The following is a 21,998-nucleotide window of genomic DNA, read 5'->3' as shown; positions in this document are numbered from 1 at the left end:
CTCTCTCTCTCTCTCTCTCTCTCTCTCTCTCTCTCTGTCTCGCTCTCTCTCTCTCTCGCCCTGGCTATGATGTTATCCCTTGTGTCTTGTACATACCAGTACTACCCAAAGGGAAGAGGTGGGCGGGCCAGGGACTTGGCTGACTGAGGACACTACAGGGAAGGAGTACACAGTGCATGACAGCGGGTGCTGCGGAAGGTTAAGGATGCCTTACAAGAGAGCCTTTTGTCAGAATCAACCCCTGATGAATAGACTGCTCAGTATATGAGAGTGTGTGGGATCTGTTCTGCATTCTCGTCAAGCCATCAAGTCTCTTCACCCATTTTAACCATTGAAATGCCTGGCAGTCAACTTCAAATGCCTAATGGAGCAAATATCTTGACCAGAAAATATATTTGAATTCATTCAGGGGCTTATCCAAGACCCAGTGGTACAGCACACAGAGCGTGGTGGAGGAATCCTCGCAGGCAGCCCTCCCTCTGAATAGGCAGGCACCCACTGCGTCAGTAACCTGATTACCCTAGCTGTCAGTCTTAATAAGGCCAGGCCTCAGATCCCCACCACGGGACGGGACAAACTTGGTCCTCCGATAGGGAGTCAGAGGACAGACTTGGTCCTCTGATAGGGAGTCAGAGGACAGATGAGGAACAGGACGGCAGCTCTTCTCCGAACACAGACAGACAAAGACAAAGTGTGCAGGTATGATCAATGGGGATTTCACATGACGTTGTTAAGGCTATTACAGTTCCTAAAAGCAGCTGTTGCAACTAACTGTTGCTGTGTTAGATTCATTTTTGAAAAGCAAACACAGGGCATTATTTTTTAAACTGTATAAAGCAGCTAGACACCTTTGAAATATTCAGAATCTGATTCTACTGTTGTGCCTTACTGGGATAATTTTCTGCATGTGTTATGTTTGCGTGTGTATGTTTGTGTGTGTTGTGTATCACATTCATTTCTTAATTTTCCTTTTGACTACACTGGTGTTTGTTTCATTCCTTCATCTAGTTGGGAATAGTCTTTCTATCTAGGCAGTCTTATTTGTAATTCAACCATTTGAAATATAGAATGTTGCTCAAGAATAAAAGCGAAGGCTGAAAGAGAAAGAGGAGGAAGAGAGCGAGAGCGAGAGCGAGAAAAAGCAAGAGACGTGAAGAGAGGGGAAGGAAAGCATAAAAAACTCGGAGGCAGCAGTCACTAAGGGGAGGGCAGCCGGATACAACTAGTGGGTGGACCCTGATGATTGTATCTGAGCTATGGACACACGCAGCAATCCTCTCTCTTACACGCTCCGTTTCACCAAACGGAATAGATTTAATATGTTTTAAACATAAATTATTTAGTAGGCGGATTCTTATCAGTGTCACGACAGAGATATTTCCTGCCTCACTGTTTCTTACATCACCCCTTCTGTCTGGCTTTTCCTCAGAATTCAACAGGAAGCTCTGTACAGACTGAGACTGCTGGATCCTCCAGTGTTTTACAGCCCTCTCTGCACTGACTATTGGTATAAGAAGAGAGACTGCTGCCTGAGGCCTGGGTACAGGGAGGCTAGGATCCTAACACTGCCACACAAGCAGCTCCACAGTAATGTCAGCCTCCCTCCTGGACGCTGATCCCATCTATGCCACGGTGGACCACACTGCCAAGGCTGAGGCCAGGGAGTCGACATTGGCTGTGGCTGTCCCTCCAGTCAGGCTGAAGCCTCCGGGGGACCTGAAGTTGACCCAGAGCCTCTCCAAGCCGGACTCAGACCTGTTGGTGTCTCCCCTGGGTGAGGAGGATGGGGGTCTGAACAGCTGCTGTGAGTCTGTGGCTAACTGCAGTTCTGGGAACAAACAGATGGAGAGATCGCCCTCCTTCGCCTCCGAGTGGGATGAGGTAATTCTCTGGGTTCTCTGGGTGGGGTGATAGGCAGGGATTGTCACTGGGAGAGTTAATGCATAGTCAGGCTTCAAATATAGCTTTTAATTCCTTTAGGGGCAGAGGGGAGAGGAGGGAGAGTTGTAATGAGTGATAAAGGGTGATAAAGAGAGGAAGGAAGAACAGTGATAGACAGGAGGTAAGGGGTAGTAGTGGCGCTGACTTTTACCCATACAGTCGCTGCAGAATGCCTGCAGGCAAGTGCTGAATGCATGAGTGACCTGATCACTCCCACCGATACCCCATAGCAGCCCTGGCACACAAGGCTAATTGGGCTTGGGCTGTCACTCTTAATACAGTCAGACTGCTTACTATGGGTCAACCCGCGCATGGCTTGACGTCTCTTCTGTTCCCCCATTTCCCCTGCTTTCCAGTAGGCTAATGCATGCCACAACCCCAGCCTCAACACTTACTTCAACCCTGGTCTGACGCTGTACTGTTTTGAACTCTAGTCTAGATAGAAATTATTGTATTTTCTGGTTCATCCCATCCTGCTCTCTGACTGGACTATGTGGTTCCCTGGCCCCCTCTCTGCTCTCCCATCTGCTCTCTGACAGGACTGTGTGGGCCTGGCCTCCTCTCTGCTCTCTCCTCTTTGACAGGACTGCCTGGTGCCCTGGCCCCTTCTCTGCTCTCCCCCCCTTTGACAGGATTGTCTGGTACCCTGGCCCCCTCTCTACTCTCCCCTCTTTGACAGGATTGTCTGGTGCCCTGGCCCCCTCTCTGCTCTCCCCTCTTTGACAGGACTGTCTGCTGCCCTGTCCCACTCTCTGCTCTCCCCTTTTTGACAGGACTGTCTGGTGCCCTGGCCCCCTCTCTGCTCTTCCCTCTTCTCTCTGCTTTCTGACAGGACTGTTTGCTCAGGCCACGCTGGGAGGGGTGTCCTGTTCTGTTCTTAAGGGCATCCTGTTTTGCAGCTGCCCCGGTGTGTCTGTTTCTTTTCTAGTGTCATTTGGGGGGAGTGGGGGGGGGGAGTGGGGAGTATGCAAGGGCAAAGACTTACTCAGGCTTACTCATAAGGAGATCAACAATGTTCCATCCCTCTCGGACAGTCCAGAGCTAGTGTCTACATTACACACACTTAGGAGGAGAGGAAGCCAGGTGTGACACACACACACACACACTGCATACTGCAATATGTTGGAGTAACTGCAGAGGAGGCCATATTCCTGTTGAGATTGGTTTGCTCTCAGCCCTTAGACACACTCAGATTTAGACTACAGCATGTCCAGCAGTTAGAGCTTGGAATTCTCAGCTGGGCATTTATTTCTGTCCACAATTGTCTGAAGTAATTTATTGTTGGTATTCCTTGTTATTATCTCACCCTGATTATGCTTGTCCCATTTATTTGATTTGATATAAGCGTTATAGTGAGGACATTTTGGCATACAGTATGCTAATGACATCTATGATGACAACTGATCAACCGCTTTACAGCTTTACATCTGTTAAATTCTCTAAAGACACATTTGTCTAAACCAGACATTTACAGATGCATACATCGATACCTCTAGCCATTAGAGACGCTTTGAATATCTCCTTTCTTTAGTGAGCGCACTTCAAATGACCCTTTTGTATCGGAGAGATGATTGTGGTTGTAGTGGGTGGTGTGTGTGTATGTGTGTGTGTGTCTGAGTCTGTTGTGGCATGCTCTCGTTCATTTCTCTCATCGTGTTAACATTGCTGCAGTCTATTGGGGCCCTGGTTGAAAATAATTTTAGCTGGGAAAGAGGACTAACATGTTCAGCACATATGCTGGTTTAGCTCAGTTCATAATTTATGTGGCTAGCTAGGGCAGAGAGAACATCTATTTATAAGAACCATTTTGACAAAAAATATCTCACCCAGCGAAACACGAAGGCCATGTCGCTTTCCCGCCTGATGTCCCCATCCCGCCCACTGCATCAAATTGACACAGAGCAGGCTGTCATTATGGTGCAGGAATGTGAGCAAACCTTGGTTAAACATAAAAAATCTATTGATTTAAATTCTGTACTCATCATCTAGCCGATAGAGCCAACGGGTAGTTCAGCATTGAACCAGGTGAAACAAGCATCCATACAAATTAGCCCACCTCTGACATCTCTGACATGGTGAAGTTCCAAGATGGCGTAGCAGTCAGACGTATTTGTCCTTCATCTTGTCGTGTCCCAGGTATATATATATTTTTATATATTTTTCTTCGCATATCTTTTTATATTTTTCTAAACCCTCACTTCAAAATACTCTCCTGCAACCCGCCTCACCCAATGTGGTGTGGACCTTCTTTTTCTCTAAAGTATTTTTATTTGCCTCTATTACTGGAATCTCTCCAACATAAACTAGCTAGCTAACTAGCCAGCTAACGGTCATCAGCTAACCACTAGCTCGGAAAGATCTCGCCAGTTTGTACAACGCAATTCAACCAGAGCATACCGGACCTATTTTTCTCTCCATATCCCCGGATTCCTAACACAAGCTCTGAACCTTATCACCTTCCGACCTTCGCTGCTAACGTCCCCTGAATGCTAGCTGTCTAGAGCACAACGGACTGTTGGCTTACGAGGCCATCGAATACATTCCGAAGCCACTAGCTAGCAGTCAGTAATCCTTTGCTAGCGGTCATCAGCTACCTTTATCCCGGACAACTCTCGCCAGTCTGTACAGCGCAACTCAAACCAGAGCTAGTCGGACTTATTCTTCTCCATATCTCCGGATTCCTACCGCAAGCTCTGAACCTATTTTATTTATATAAAAATGTAAACATTTTTATTATGATAAAACAAAAATTCCACCTGGAAATATAGCAGCTAATGACCCCTGAACGCACAGCCGCTAATCTGCGGCCTGCTAGCTATCTAAAGCACATTGGACTGCTGGCTTAAGAGGCCCTTCGGACGTATTTCTTCAGCCACTATACATATTTTGCCAATTGGCCTGGTTTACCACACGGAGCCCTGCTGATCCGTCCGCTGATGTAACTGCACGAGGGGGCCACAACAGACTTTCCTCTGTCGCGTCATCCCTCTAAGGCCTTTCTGTTAGTCTGCTAGCCCCGTGCCGCTAGCTGCCTGAAGCCACGCACTGGACTTGTATGATCACCCGGCTACGCATGCCTTTCCCTAACGTCACCATGCCGTGTCGATGGCTGTTCTGGTTTGTAACTATTGTTTTATTTCACTGTAGAGCCACTAGCACTGCTCAACGTGCCTCGGCTAACAATTTAGTTCCACCTCCCACACACGCAGTGACATCACCTGGTTTAAATGCTATTTCTAGAGACAATATATCTTTCATTATCACTATATGCACAGGTTTACCCCTACTGTATTCACATCCTACTATACCTTTGTCTGTTCATTATGCCTTGACTATATTCTACCGTGCCCAGAAATCTGCTCCTTTTACTCTCTGTTCTGAACGTACTAGGCATACAGTTCTTTTAGCCTTTAGCCGTACCCTTATCCTACTCCTCCTCTGTTCCTCTGGTGATGTAGAGGTTAATCCAGGCCCTGCAGTGTCTACCTCCACTCCCAACCCCCAGGCTCTCTCATTTGTTGACTTCTGCAACTGTAAAAGCCTTGGTTTCATGCATGTTAACATTAGAAGCCTCCTCCCTAAGTTTGTTTTATTCACTGCAATAGCACACTCCACCAATCCGGATGTCCTAGCCATGTCTGAATCCTGGCTCCGGAAGACCACCAAAAACCTTGACATTTCCATTCCTAACTATAACATTTTCCGACAAGATAGAACTGCCAAAGAGGGCGGTGTTGCAATTTACTGCAAAGATAGCCTGCAGAGTTCTGTATTACTATCCAGGTCTGTACCTAAACAATTTGAGCTTCTACTTCTAAAAATAAACCTTTCCAGAAACAAGACTCTCACCGTTGCCGCTTGCTATAGACCACCCTCTTCCCCCAGCTGTGCCCTCGACACCATATGTGATTTGATTGCCCCCCATCTATCTTCTGAGCTCGTGCTGCTAGGTGACCTAAACTGGGACATGCTTAACACCGCGGCCATCCTACAATCTAAGCTTGATGCCCTCAATCTCACACAATTTATCAATGAACCTACCAGATATAACCCCAAATCCGTAAACATGGGCACCCTCATAGATATCATCCTAACTAACTCACCCTCCAAATACACCTCTGCAGTTTTCAACCAAGATCTCAGCGATCACTGGCTCATTGCCTGCATCCGTAATGGGTCTGCGAGCAAACAACCACCCCTCATTACTGTCAAACGCTCCCTAAAACACTTCTGCGAGCAAGCCTTTCTAATCGACCTGGCCGGGGTATCCTGGAATGACATTGACCTCATCCCGACAGTAGAGGATGCCTGGTTATTCTTTAAAAGTGCCTTCCTCACAATCTTAAATAGGCATGCCCCATTCAAAAAGGTAGAACCAGGAATATATATAGCCCTTGGTTCACTCCAGACCTGTCTGCTCTTGACCAGCACAAAAACATCCTGTGGCGTTCTGCATTAGCATCGAATAGACCCCGCGATATGCAACTTTTCAGGGAAGTTAGGAACCAATATACATAGGCAGTTAGGAAAGCTAAGGCTAGCTTTTTTAAACAGACATTTGCATCCTGCAGTACAAACTCAAAAAAGTTCCGGGACACTGTAAAGTCCATGGAGAATGAGAGCACCTCCTCCCAGCTACCCACTGCTCTGAGGCTAGGAAACACTGTTACAACCGACAAATCCACTATTATTGAGAATTTCAAAAAGCATTTCTCTACGGCTGGCCATGCTTTCCACCTGGCTACCCCTACCCCGGTCAACTGCCCGGCACCTTCCACAGCAACCCACCCAAGCCCCGACCATTTCTCCTTCACCCATATCTAGATAGCTGATGTTCTGAAAGCTGCCAAATCTGGACCCCTACAAATTAGCTGGGCTAGACAATCTGGACCCTCTCTTTCTAAAATTATCTGCCGAAATTGTTGCAACCCCTATTACTAGCCTGTTCAACCTCTCTTTCGTATCATCTGAAATTCCCAAAGATTGGAAAGCTGCCGCGGTCAAAGGGGGAGACACTCTAGACGCAAACTGCTACAGACCTATATCTATCCTACCCTGCATCTCCAAGGTCTTCGAAAGCCAAGTTAACAAAAAGATTACTGACCATTTTGAATCACATCGTACCTTCTCCGCTATGCAATCTGGTTTCCGAGCTGGTCATGAGCCTCAGCCACGCTCAAGGTCCTTAACGATATCATAACCGCCCTCGATAAGAGACATTACTGTGCAGCTGTATGCATCGACCTGGCCAAGGCATTCGACTCTGTCAGTCACCACATTCTTATCGGCAGACTCAACAGCCTTGGTTTCTCAAATGATCACCTCGTCTGGTTCACCAACTACTTCTCTGATAGAGCTTAGTGTGTCAAATCGGAGGGCCTGTTGTCCGGACCTCTGGCAGTCTCTATGGGGGTGCCACAGGGTTAAATTCTCGGGCCGACTCTCTTCTCTGTATACATCAATGATGTAGCTCTTGCTGCTGGTGATTCTCTGATCCACCTCTACGCAGACGACACCATTCTGTATACTTCTGGCCCTTCTTTGGACGCTGTGTTAACCAACCTCCAGACGAGCTTCAATGCCATACAACTCTCATTCCGTGGCCTCCAACTGCTCTTAAACACAAATAAAACTAAATGCATGCTATTCAACCGATCATTGCCCGCACCTGCCCGCACATCCAGCATCACTACTCTGGACAGCTCTGACTTAGAATACGTGGATAACTACAAATACCTAGGTGTCTGGCTAGACTGTAAACTCTCCTTCCAGACTCACATTAAGCATCTCCAATCAAAAATTACATCTAGAATCGGCTTCCTATTTTGCAACAAAGCTTCCTTCACTCATGCTGCCAAACATACCCTCGTAAAACTGACCATCCTAACGATCCTTGACTTCGGCGATGTCATCTATAAAATAGCCTCCAATACTCTACTCAGCAAACTGGTTGTAGTCTATCACAGTGCCATCCGTTTTGCCACCAAAGCCCCATACACTACTCACCACTGCGACCTTTATGTTCTCGTTGGCTGGCCCTCGCTTCATACTCGTCGCCAAACCCACTGGCTACAGGTTATCTACAAGTGTCTGCTAGGTAAAGCCCCACCCTATCTCAGCTCGCTGGTCACCATAGCAGCACCCACTCATAGCACGCGCTCCAGCAGGTATATCTCACTGGTCACCCCCAAAGCCAATTCCTCCTTTGGTCGCCTTTCCTTCCAGTTCTCTGCTGCCACTGACTGGAACGAACTGCAAAAATCACTGAAGCTGGAGATTCCCATCTCCCTCACTAGCTTTAAGAACCAGCTGTCAGAGCAGCTTACAGATCACTGCACCTGTTCATAGCCCATCTGTATACAGCCCATCTATCTACCTCATCCCCATACTGTATTTACTTATTTAGCTCAATTTGCACCACAGTATCTCTACTTGCACATCCATCTTTTGCACATCTACCATTCTAGTGTTTAATTGCCATATTGTAATTACTTCACCACCATGGCCTATTTATTGCCTTAACTCCCTTATTTTACCTAATTTGCACTCACTGTATATAGACCTTGCTTTCTTTTTTCTACTGTATTATTGACTGTATGTTTTGTTCATTCCATGTGTGTTGTTGTATGTGTCGAACTGCTATGCTTTATCTTGGCCAGGTCACAGTTGCAAATGAGAACTTGTTCTCAACTAGCTTACCTGGTTAAATAAAGGTGAGAAAAACTACATGTCTTCAGTCATGGGTCTTTGTACACTTGTCCATTAGTCTGTACTGTGGCCTGTCCTAAAATAGTGATCCTGTTACATTTCCCTCACACTTATTCTAAATTTAACCCATTTAACAAAACCTGCTACAGAAATTCTCTTAAAATTTGTCGTTAGTTACCCTAACCGCCAACATAAATTCTCCCAACATTCTCCTTTGTTGTTAGGACACAACAAACAACCTGGTCTCAGAGAAAGACATACTATTATATGTCCTCTAAGAAGTATGATAAGGTATGGCATCCAATTAGTATGCTATTGTACGACCGGGTAAAGCCTCATGTCCACCAGACCCGTCAAACTCATTGTGTTCCAGTGGAAGTGATTCATTGTCAATGGAGCAGTCTGCAACGCTGCATTGGGAATTCCGCACTTGACTGCGGTGCGTTCTGTGTACCACATGCCTTCAATATTTTCAACTTAAGCATGGCTTTACCTTGCGGTGGTATGAACAGAAGTTAGCTAACTATCTAACTGCAAAGCTAACTACTTTTCTAGATAGCTTAGCTAAGAAATTGCCAGCACCTAGCTTCCACTTTCCAGCAAACTATTTCACATTCAACTGACCAGGTCATCCAATCGCATTGGCAATATGTCTCCATGCAACATGTTTAACATGGAGGTCCCGGTAGCAACTAGCGCTTTGGTCAAACAAGGTAGGGAACCCAGAGACAGCGAAAACAACCTTCCCCATGCTGCAAGCCTTTCTGCAGCTTTGTGAAGTATATGTGTGTCAAGTAAATGCGGACTAGACATCCGGCAAAAACAACATACAGCAAAATGTATGTGCATCTGGGGGACATACAGTGTAATAAGTATGGTACAATACGTCCTATAATCCGTATGATAATGTACATATGTCACGTTCGTTGTTAGAATCATCGGATCAAGGTGAAGCGTGATATGGTTTCCACATATTTATTTAGTGAAACACACAAAAATATAAAGAACGAAACGTGAAGTCAATGAAGTGCTAACAGGCAACAAAACATAAGCAAGATCCCACAAACACAGGTGGGAAAAATAACAACTTAAATATGATCCCCAATTAGAGACAACGATTACCAGCTGCCTTTAATTGGGAATCATACGAAACACCAACATAGAAAAGAAACTAGAACACAACATAGACATAGAAATACTAGATCACCCCCTATTCACACCTGCCCTACTATACCATAGAGAAACAATGGCTCTCTATGGTCAGGGTGTGACAACATATGCTGTTCCATTCATAACGCAATCTATAAACGTAACAGAATAATACGAATTTCCCTGAGACCACGTTGATCCCACACAAAGCATATAGCTGACAGTGATTCATCATGATCTACATAGATGGGTGTATAACAAACATATTTACATTTGTTTATATGGGGACTTAGCTAAGTGATAGCTTGACTGTCCCAAATTAGTTGAATTGCCATTAAAAAAATGTGGTCATGCATCACTATACAAATGTAACCACAGACCCTTAAGAGGTAGAGACACATGAGAGGGCCTGGTTTGGAGAGGAGGTTTTATGGGTTGATGAGCCAGTTGGGGTAAGCAGCTTCCAACAGGTCTTCTCCCTGGCTCCTTGGTGTGGGTAACAAAGCAGTGTGACAGCAGCATGGCATCATCAGCAGATATTGAATGGCCCACTAAGAGGATTAGCATATAGATCCCAACTGATTGCAGCGTGATCACTTTAAGAGGAACACAATTGATTTAACAGAGTCCACCAACAGGCCCTTCACTTCATAACTGTGTTATCATTTATTTCTTTGTGGTCTCTATATCTGATTATTCCAATCCACTTTTGCACTAATCAAAGGCTTGCCACTCAAGAGCTTACTGGAAAGTCTATTTCAGACCCCTTAAGGGGTCACAAATTCACTTTGTAAAATCATATATTATGTGATGCGTTATGATAGCTACACTGACTAGATTTTTGTACAGATTTTCCACAGATTTGTTCTCGCCTGATGTCCTGTACATCTGGCAAGAGTGATGATGTGGAACAGTTGTGTAGCCTTAATTGTATTACTCTCAGGCTGAAAGAGTCCCAGCATGTTCTAGCTCTTTAATTGTAATGAGATGGAATTCCTCAAACAACTGCTTTTGGGACGAGATAAGGTGCACAATAGCATATGGGCAATGTGTTGATGGTACGTGTGTGATATAGAATGTAACTGGGTTAATTCGATGTGGAATATGTGAGGTCTGTATTGCTGGAGGGAGCTGCCATGCTTCCCACGTGTCTGGCTTCTAAATGAATCAAGGCTTTTTCTGAGTGTTGATGCCACTAGCATCAAGTGCATTGATGCCACAAGTGCATAGTGCTTCTCAAACACTAAATCGTATGTCAAATAACCCTTTCTATGTCTCCAGTGTCACTTGTGAAAGCGGATTCAGCTTTGCAGGCTTTTATAATAGTAGAATATGCTGGCTAAATCACTGGATAGCACTGTATTATGGCATTAGCTACCTCCTGAACAGTTAGAGTACAGTAAGCTCCCTCCATTGCTCTGTGAAGTTCTCCTCCCAGAATCTCAGTCTGCCAAGGGGAGAGGGTACTGGAGAATGTCACAACACCAGTTCTCACACAAACAGACAGAGCTGAACTGTTCAATATTACTGCAATATTTTCTTGACTTTGCTTTCATAAGATACATGTTTATTAGTTATTTTCTAAGGCCATATGTTTTAGGCCCATGATGTGCTTGGATTGTTTTGTGTTAACCTCCACGCAGGCTTGTTGTTTTACTCTGTATACTGCATGTTTTCACTTTCTATTCAGAGATGGGGCAGAGAGCCTTATTGAATCTTATAAAGGTCATTTTGCAGAGATCTAAAGCAATTTGGCCTACAGGTTGTCCCTGCACACTGATGGTTCAATCGCTTTAAATTGCAATTCACCCTGACACCCTGTGTGAAGGACCAATAAAACACTACCCACCACGTTGTTGTTTTACTCTTCATCCATCACTGCTGCCCTTCTCCTTAGTCAGGATCCATGTATACTGTTTGTAAACGCACAGAAACAAGATTTAGGAGCACATGTTGATGATCATTACCTGGGGGTAACCATATCTGGTTTGTCCTAATGTTTCACTCCTCTTCCACAGATTGAGAAGCTCATGAACCTGATTGGAGCAGGCATCGAGTCATCCAATGACCAGCAGCGCACCACAGGTAAATACCTACATGTAGGTAAAGGTTGCATACAAACAGTAAGCCATCTTATGACAGCTCTATGTAGGCCTTATGACAGAGCGTTAAAGTAAAGGGCAGTGGTGGAAATAGTACCCAATTGTCATACTTGAGTAAATGTAAAGATACCTTAATAGAAAATGACCCAAGTAAAAGTGAAAGTCACCCAGTAAAATACTATTTGATTTTAAATATACCACATGTATCAAAATTATGTGTAATCAAAAACATCTTTTAAAATTGCTTACATTAATCCAACCAGATGGCACAATTTTATTTTATTTTTATTTATAACCAGGGGCACACTACAACACGCATACATAATTTTCAAATTAAGCATGTGTTTAGTGATTCCACCAGATGAGAGGCAGTAGTGATGACCAGTGATGTTCTCTTGATAAGTGACCTGCCAAGCATTCAAAATGTAACCTATACTTTTGGTGTTCAGGGAAAATGTATGGAGTAAAAAGTACATTATTTTCTTTAGGAATGTAGTGAAGTAAAAGTTGTCAAAAATATGTATAGCAAAGTGAAGTACAAATATCCCAAAAAACTACTTAAGTAGTACTTTAAAGTATTTTTAATTAAGTAATTTACACCACTGGTAAAGGGTTAACCAGATTTGTTAGAGGCAGACTGTTTCTATGCTGTACAGGCTCAGGCTCTGAAGCCAACAACCATATTATAAGACATAAAAGATATGAAGATTTGTTTTTCCCATTAATCATAACAATTCAAGGTGTAATTTGTTTTGCGTGAAACTTGTGTCATCTGTATGGGGTTTTGTGGTGTGAAGTGTATTTCCACTTTAAGAGAAATCAAATTCAAACTTCACGTGACTATCATTTTTCCTGTGCTGTGTCTCAACAGAGGCTGAATCTATTCTCTGATTCACCGAGTCTATCCTTCAGGTGGCTCTCAGTGAGAAGCCAACTAACAAATGCTCAGTTTATTTAGATTACATTCTCAACATGGTACACTGGATCTCTAAATCTCCCTTAGAAACTTTTCTATAATGTGATTCCACAAAGCTATTTACCTCAGTGGATTATGGTCATTGTGCAATGAGGATTTTTGGTCAACCTCATATTGATAATGACACTCTTTTGGCTTAATGTTGTAATGTGTATTATTAATATGTATTATTCATTTACAGTAATAGTTCCACACTGCAGGCTGACTGTGCTAGGGTCTTTTTCATCATGACATCATACAGCCTCTGACAATGTGTGTCCATTACACTGAACAGGCCACCGTCATAACGTCCATATATGGTCCTTGATGCATAATTGAATATTATGATTAGTCATAACCACTGTCATGAAACTCACTAATGAAACTCACTGTGAGTTTCCTCTCCTTCAGCTGAAAGTATATATTTTTCTTATTCCAATTTCATCTACCACTCATTTACTATTCTTTTTATAGCTGATGTTATTGTACTCTATGTAATGTGGCTGGAAAGTATGGTAATTGATGTGTTTGTTGATGTAGACGGTGCTTCTATACTATTTCAGTACTTTGAGTTTTTCATAAAGAGGACTCAGCAGGAGCCTCTCCCAGATTCAGCTGATTCATAGCTGTGCTGATTTTATCACCTGATTGTACCTGATTGCTTGTTACTCTGTCATTTGACATGGAGAGGAGATGAAAAAATGTTTTTCAACAAAATATGTTTTATTGTCACATAAACCAAATAGGTGCAGTGAAATGTGTTGTTTTACAGGGTCAGCTGTAGTAGTACGGCACCTCTGGAGCAAAGTAGGGTTAAGTGCCATGCTCAAGGGCACATCGACAGCTCGGGTATTTGAACCAGCGACCTTTCGGTTACTTTCCCAATGCTCTAACCGCTAGGCTAGCTGCTGCCCTGCGTTTAGCCAAAATGTGTTGACTGACTTGCCCTCTTGGTAAAGGCATAATGAGGGTATTGTATTCTCCTACAAAATTAAATGATACAAAATGAAAGTGTCCTTCCGGATTAAGATATCAAGAAAAGGAAAAAAAAGTGAGTGTGAGAGGGGGAAGCCAAATTGTCACTATTCTCCCCTACATTATTCCACCATTGTAAAGGAGCTATATTATCCCCCAACCCTTTCATCCCTCTCTCTCCCTCTCTCTCTCCCTATTCCTCTCATCCCTTTTTCTCCATAGATACTATTTCCTAGGGATGACCTGTGCTAATTAAACTAAATAATATATATTTTTGTGACTGCTGTGCCATTTTGCCTCTTGAAACATCCCTGCCTATCGAATGCTTAAACGATGTGCTGTTTGCATTTGTGGTTTGAAAGTGTTTCAATTGTCTGTTACAGGAGCATTGAGTAGACTTAAACAGTGAGCAGGGAGGGAGAGAGAGCTCTCCTAACAACACACAGGAGGCATCCTGCAGCTCAGTATGTGTTTGCCACTCCTCTGACGTTCAAAGATATAGTGTCCGTCTTCCATTCCTGTGAATGAATTTAGCTTTGCGGTTCCTTTCGGTAGTGTTGCCATTGTGGATGTGTTGACAGAGCTAGGGCTACTCTCACATTGATAACGAGGCAGTGCTTTATCTAGATAGCAGAGCCATTAACTCTCCGTAAATATTTCCCCGAGCCAAGTTTAGACCTAGGTACCTCTCTTGGTCCCTTCGGAAGCCCACTATCCCAAACTGGACGTGAAGACTCGTTTAGTGGGCTGAGGTAGTAACCCAGTTCCCCCTAACAGTAACAATCACTCAGTAATTAGGCCCTGCTGGTCCCTGGGAGCTGATGTCGTCCTAAATGAATGGCTGTAATTGGGTGGGGAGGGCTGGTATCTTTAACAGGCTTTGTTTGAGTGATATATTAAAGAAGCTGCCATCGGTAAAGCTCTGGGGGAAGAGGGAGGGGTCTGACTGAAACGTAATGAGTCTGCTCCAATCTTTCCCATTTCTTTATTACCATCTTATCTCCCCCACATGCACATGACATCATCTTCACAATTCATCTTTTTACGTGCATCTCTTATCTGTCTGCTTCATTTGTCTTCCTTTTCCTTTTCACATTATTATACATTTTTGTCATTTAGCAGACGTTCTTATCCAGAGCGACTTACAGTAGTGGGCGCATTCATCCTTTCTCTCTCTATCCCAAAGCATGTCTAATAGAAGGGCTGTCTGTTCTTTATTATGAATTATGAGTGTTAGCTCTTGAGCTTATCTCGGATGCGTGGTCACAAAGACCTGACCTTTACCTTCATTAAGGTAGAGCAACTTCGTTACAGCCGGGCCAATTACGGCAGGAGCTCAAATCGATCTCTCCTCACTTTGCCTCTGTAACCATGACTTCTCCTCCTCTGGCCAGCTGGCTGGGGATGGGATGTGTGAGGTGTTCACAGGCAGACTGAAAGCCTGCATAATTACTCTGTGCCTGTAGCTGTATCCAGATAACACCAGTGATGGACGCAGTAAGCAGCCCTGCATAGGTGGGTGCAAATGCCTATTTGGTTTTATTTCAATAGAAGTCTGTGTGCCCATTTGTATTATCCTGTTGCATTTCACACATTTGATTCCTGCAGTTTTCTGTAAGCTTCACGCATCAACTGTTCTATTCTAAAATAGTCTGTGATATGTGCTGACGTAACAAAAGGAGTTACACTCTTAGAAAAAAAGGGTTCCCAAAGAGTTCTTCAGCTGTCCCCATAGAAAAGTGTTCTACATGGAACCAAAAGGGTTCTACCTGGAACCAGCAGATGAACCCTCTATGGTTCTAGATAGTACCTTTTTTTCTAAGAGTGTAATGTTTCTCCTGTCATCTTGTAGCACGGGGGGTATCCAATGAAAGGGACTTGAGAGTCGTTATGAGAGACAGTCCATTAAACAGTGTGTGTGTGTGTGTGTGTGTGTGTGTGTGTGTGTGTGTGTGTGTGTGTGTGTGTGTGTGTGTGTGTGTGTGTGTGTGTGTGTGTGTGTGTGTGTGTGTGTGTGTGTGTGTGTGTGTGTGTGTGTGTGTGTGTGTGTGTGTGTGTGTGTGTGTGTGTGTGTGTGTGTGCGCATATGCATGTGTGTGTGTGAAAGAGATTTGTGCTGCACCACTCGCACAATCATCACAGCGAGATGTAAACGAATTAAGGACAGCTGTGAATAAGCTTGAACATTTTCTTTATTTTAATGTCCCTTGTAAAGCAATGGGAAGCCGAGCTTTGAAATCACTGCCCATGTAGAAGGGGAGAAACGTACATATTTTTTAAAATATCTAGCCATTCCATACAGAGAGGTCTGTGATTTTGAGGCTCCTAGTGCTTGTTCCCTGCCTCTGACGGTGGTGTCTTTTCAGCACTAGCAAGATCAGAGTGCCTCTGTGCAATTCTAATCAGTGCAGATGGTGGGAAGAGAGAGAGAGAGGGCGAGAGAGAGACTGTGAGGTAGAGGGAGAGAGAGACTGGGGTAGAGGGAGAGAGAGACTGGAGTAGAGGAAGAGAGAGACTGAGGTAGAGGGAGTGAGAGAGAGGCTATGAGGTAAAGGGAGAGGGAGGGGGATTTATATAGTAAGAGTGTGAGGCAGAGAGAGATAGGGGGAGGAACGAAGAGCTGATACGTGGAGCAGTACCCTTCTCCATCAGGCAGCATACGGCAGCCCTGCAGTGGACTTAGAGACTATGTGAATAAGGGAATGAGGTAAAGAGCCAGAAAGAGAGCAGAAGAGAGAGAAAACTTGAGGGATTTGTCTGAATGGGAAGGGGGATGAGCATCAAGACTGCCTGTTGTGGATGCGGGAAGGACGCGGTTGAGGCTGCTTTCTGGACTCGTGAGTATCCAGCATCAGGACGTTATGTCCTGTGAGGGAAGCGGTGAGGGGAGCGTGTGAGCCGAGAGCAGCTGCTTTGTGACAGTGCATGCATCAGACAGGGGATGCAGCAAACCTCTGCCCTGAGCACAGGAGCTAGCTGTACCCACGGTGGGGGAGAACCAGGTGGGGTGGAGGGGGCTTATCACACAGGGAAGAGGCAGGCTGAACCAAGGTGGTCCTGTGGAGATCTCAGCCAAGAGTCAAGAGGCTCACCTGCGCTCTGTTAGAGCTAAGCTTGGATTTACTGGTGTGAGATATGATAAGAACTTTCTCTGAATGAGCCAGCCTCCAGAGGGGAGTCTATATGTTGGGAAGCATCAGGTTTTCCACCAGGATCACTGGGAACACCAAGGACATAGAGCCTCGGGCTAGCAGGCATGCCGGCGGCTGGAGCTTTATCAAGCGGCTAGTGATTGGATTCTGATTTTATTTCAGGAGTTTTTCATCAACAGTCGGAAGCCAAAGGAGAAACCTGAATTTTGGTGTATGAGATTGGACTCTCATTCTGTTTGTGGAGTAAAAACACAATCCTAGAGAGAATCCCATAATCCAGATTACACGAATAGCCTTACCTTATCACGGTTCTACCGTCAGAGCTCTCAGACAGGTTGTCCAATAAAGCCATGGGACAGAGACAGAGGTGACCAAATGCTACAAAGAGGAGCTGTAACTTACTGTGGTTTACCATACCCTTGTGGAATATTATCTCAAAAAGGATGATGCTGATGATGGTTTAACCAGGTTTAAAGACAGCATGTGGAATATGATATCCAGTAATACTGTATCATCTTTGTGTGGTCTGGAAAATTATTTTGTTTAGTGCTCCGTATTACAGTGTGCTGGAAATGAAACATTTTGAGGCATTGGCAATTTCCATGTCAGTAATTAGCAAAACATTTTGATAGAAGATGCCAGATTGGCTCAATTAATTGAAAGTGGTGATCAGTATTAAAAAGATCTACATATCCACCTCTACCTCCATCCTTGCCTGACATTGACACTCACTGTAACAACAGTGGGTGTACAGTATACCACGGTGGGCAGGTTCCACCACTATATCTCCAGTGTAAGAATAGCCGGGCCCCCTCCTGCCCTGTGGGAGCCGCCCTCCCCCAACCTGGACCCTGTCTCCTCTGCCCTGCTGGTGCTCCTGCACTCGGCTGTGCTGGCCGAGGATGATGTGGCAATGTCATGTCTCGTCCTCGGAGTGCCGCTGCTACCGGCTGAACGGCTTCTCCCTGCTGAAGCGCTTCCCTCTCTCGGCAGATGGGGCCTGCAGCAAAGCCCTGGACCAGCCTGTGGGAGAGTGGCTGGAGCATGTGGGGCTGCCGCAGTACGAGAGCAAGCTGCTGCTTAATGGCTTTGACGACCTACGCTACATGGTGAGTCAACGTTTCTAAGATCTTTTACACTATTCATCTCTTTCCATCTCCTTTTCTCCCTCCTTTCCATCTCCCCCTCTTCTATTTCAGTTTCTGTTCCTTATTCTCTCTCCCCCAGTTTCTCTCTTTCTTCCATAGCTGCTCTTCACCTCTCCTTGCTATACAGTAGATGACCCTATACAGATTTACTGTAAATCCCTTTGAAGCGTAGAAGAGGTCACCAATGGTAAGACGAATCACAACAAAACCTATTCACTTTTTTCCTTCATCCCCAATCATTCCATCTCATTTACAATAAATTCCCATAGTCACCACCATCCCCCCTATCTTGTCAGGCTGATTTATGTTCTATAGCCTTGACCTCCATGCTGGCTCGGCCAGAAAGCATACACAGTATAGCTCACCCAATCATCAGCAGATACTACAAACCACTCTGTTGAGGTCACAGGATGGATTTTACTTTCTGGCAATTCTATAAGATATTTTTTTTTAAGTATTTTTTTTAAGGGCATGAATGTTTGTTTTTTGCTGTAGAAACTTCATACATATTTTGTGATGTCATGGTCAAGTTGTATACTGATGTTTTTTTCTGGTTATCTTATGCCACTTCAGCCAGAAAATAACATCATTATGACATCCCTTGAGTCTTGTATGTCTGTAGTTTCTGGAAAGCATAGGCAGATTCAATAGGCTGTGCCTCTGGAATTATGTATTAATAAAATGGATTAGCTGCAGCTAAAATGACTGTGTGTTTTGTGTCAAACTAAGAGGCAATCGTGTTCCTTTTAAGTTACAACACACGGATGTGTGTTACAACATTTGCCAATGAATGTTCAAAACAACACTGGTATTTCCACTGATTAGGTAACTTTGAGAAATATGTTGTAAATGGTGAATAACGTGGTCTTTAAAGCAAACACAAACTAATCTGATGACACAGCTGCTTCAGTACTGTTGTTTACATGAGTTTGCCACAGATGAGAGCTTGGCCAGGGGCAATGGACTGCACCTGTTGGAGAGGTTACATAACCAATGGGAGAAGTCTAATATACTGTGTTTCGACTGGGTATAGTCAGCATAGTGATATAGAGTGTATTGTACCAACCAGTATTGTACCAATGGTGTTCGTGTTAATATGGTTATAATAGGATGAGGATCATGGGTCATTAGCATTGTGATGCTAATGTTCATCTCTGCATTAATGTCTGAGGAGTAGGAGTACCAACCAGATAATTGATTCGCTCTCTGCAGGACAAATTCCCCTCAGATACTTACAAGGACTTGGAGGTTGCTGTCTGAATAGGTCAGAGCAGTCAGAGAGATGTTGTAAAGGTTGAATGGTGTCCCATTGAACTTTCTGCCAGATTCATTGAGTTATCACTGCAGTGCTGCTCTGTTTATTTGTTGATTTGCTTTGTGGGCCGACTCTAGATCAGGGGAAGTAGTATACTGGGTTTTGCCAGGTATAACTTCTATTGAGTGGTTGAGATGGCTCTGTGAGACACTGTTCAACCCCATCATCAAATGAATGTAGATGAAATCAAATCACATATAAATACATTGTCATGAAGCCCAGAGGAGCAAAGGTAATGCTGACTGTGCCGGAGACGCACATTAGTCGGTGAACATCTGGCCTGAAAGCTGCGATGACAAAGCTGTCATCTTCATTAAATAAAATACACTCTTTTAGAGTATAGCCCAGTTGAGAAATCTGAGTTTCCCTGCTGATCCCAAAGGCAAGAGCGTCATAGATCAAATTTTTCAAAACAGAGAAAGTTAGAGTTAGTCTACCCTTCAGACCTTCGGTCTACCCTTATGGGTTTTCTGGTGCCTCCTCATTTCATGGAACCTTCCCCTTTGTGATCAGGGATTGTATCTATTATTATTATTGGACCATGCTGGTCATTTATGAACATTTGAACATCTTGGCCATGTTCTGTTATAATCTCCACCCGGCACAGCCAGAAGAGGACTGGCCACCCCACATAGCCTGGTTCCTCTCTAGGTTTCTTCCTGGGTTTTGGCCTTTCTAGGGAGTTTTTCCTAGCCACCATGCTTCTACACCTGCATTGCTTGCTGTTTGGGGTTTTAGGCTGGGTTTCTGTACAGCACTTTGAGATATCAGCTGATGTACGAAGGGCTATATAAATACATTTGATTTGATTTGATGTGTCACAGTTATGTAATAGGTACTTATAAATAACAACAAAAATAGCTATTCATTACTTCATCATATATTCCTGATTAAGTATAAATGACAAGCTAGAGTTGGACCTTCTGGAACGTCCAACAATTTATTGGAAATATCTATTTTGGCCGATTCCTGACGTCAGACACTGCATTATTTGGATCCTTGTTCTAGTGATCATCCGTGTGTTACTGTAACTGCTGCATTGTGCTCCAGAAACGAGCAGTGAGGCTAGATTTAGAAAAGACTAGCTACATTTTAACATTCTTGGCCAGGAAAAATCTATCCGCAGCAGTCCACTGGGAAAATGCTGAGCTCCACATTTTTAAGGATCTCCTTGTATCTTTATTTCTCCCTATAAAGCTGATTTAGATGACGAAGCATGTGCCACTTATGGAAAGTTATGTAAAACAAATGGTGAACATCTATTGTTGTCAATCATTAGTGTAAAGGAAAATGGGAAATGTTTAGATGACTTTACACACACACATATACAAACACACAGATACATAATTCTCATGCCCAATGTAATTTGTCTCAATGCAACACTGTAGCTCAGAAGTAAAAGCTCCTGCAGTTTTGATTGCTTTTCCCTTGGTGGTGTTGCATTAGAATAGATTGATTACCTTTGGCATGCACAATTTATTTGACTCCAATGTCCTCTCACCGTGCCATTCCTGTTTGTCTGAGGACATAAATAAGCGCATGCGCGTGTGTGTGTTTATGTCTGTGTCTCTGTGTGTGTGTGTGTGTGTGTGTGTGTGTGTGTGTGTGTGTGCATTATTGAGTGCATATAAATCAAAATCAAATCAAATTATATTTGTCACATGCGCCAACTACAACAGGTGTAGTATACCTTACCATGAAATGCTTACTTACAAGCCCTTAACCAACAATGCAGTTTTTATTTTTATTTATTATATCACCGTTATTTAACCAGGTAGGCCAGTTGAGAACAAGTTATCATTTACAACTGCGACCTGACCAAGATAAAGCAAAGCAGTGTGACACAAACAACAACACAGAGTTACACATGAAATAAACAAACATACAGTCAATAACACAATAGAAAGAAGGAAAAAAAAGTTTTAGTAAATTAAAATATAAAATAAAAAGTAACACAATAAAATAACTATAACGAGGCTATATACAGGAGGTACCGGTTACTGGTCAATGTGCAGGGGTATAGGTTGTCGAGGTAAATTGTACATGTTGGTGGGGGTAAAGTGCGCAATGTATTGTTGTCTCTACCTTCTTGCCCTTTGTGCTGTTGTCTGTGCCCAATAATGTTTGTACCCTGTTTTGTGCTTCTACCATGTTGTGCTGCTGCCATGTTGTGTTGCTACCATGATGTGTTGTTATATGTTGCTGCCATGCTATGTTGTTGTCTTAGGTTTCTCTTTGTGTAGTGTTGTGTTGTCTCTCTTGTCGTGATGTGTGTTTTCTCCTATATTGATATTTAATTCATTTTTAAACCCAGCCCATGTCCCCGCAGGAGGCCTTTTGCCTTTTGGTAGGCCGTCATTGTAAATAACTGACTTCCCTAGTTAAATAAATGTTCAATAAAAAATGTATGAAATAAAAAAGTTACTAAAAAACAGATAGCAGCCGCAGTGTAATAACAAGGGTGGGGGGTTGGGGGGGTCAATGTAAATAGTGTGGGTGGCCATTTGATTAATTGTTCAGCAGTCTTATGGCTTGGGGGTAGAAGCTGTTAAG

General features: G+C 43.7%; 1 protein-coding gene across 7 annotated transcripts in view; it reads left to right on the top strand.

Annotated features, from left to right (window-relative positions):
- Positions 1–490: 490 nt before the first annotated feature.
- Positions 491–21,998, top strand: part of anks1ab (ankyrin repeat and sterile alpha motif domain containing 1Ab) — a 35,907-nt gene continuing 14,399 nt past the window's right edge. For 6 of the 7 annotated variants that reach the window (XR_006833256.1, XM_046312043.1, XM_046312046.1 and 3 more), the window contains exons 1-3: positions 1,244–1,881; positions 11,817–11,883; positions 17,976–18,091. Coding sequence is in view for 6 of the 7 variants with exons in the window: in XM_046312043.1 (XP_046167999.1) it covers positions 1,591–1,881; positions 11,817–11,883; positions 17,976–18,091 (474 nt within the window). In the remaining variant the exon portion in view is untranslated. Of the gene's footprint in view, positions 700–1,243; positions 1,882–11,816; positions 11,884–17,975; positions 18,092–21,998 lie in introns of those variants that run through there. The other variant, XM_046312041.1, reaches the window with a different exon arrangement.

This window comes from Oncorhynchus gorbuscha, linkage group LG18 (assembly GCF_021184085.1).
Source record: "Oncorhynchus gorbuscha isolate QuinsamMale2020 ecotype Even-year linkage group LG18, OgorEven_v1.0, whole genome shotgun sequence".
In the NCBI taxonomy this organism is placed as follows: domain Eukaryota; kingdom Metazoa; phylum Chordata; class Actinopteri; order Salmoniformes; family Salmonidae; genus Oncorhynchus; species Oncorhynchus gorbuscha.
Note: the sequence above shows the minus strand (reverse complement) of the source record. Positions and strands in the feature narration are given on the sequence as shown.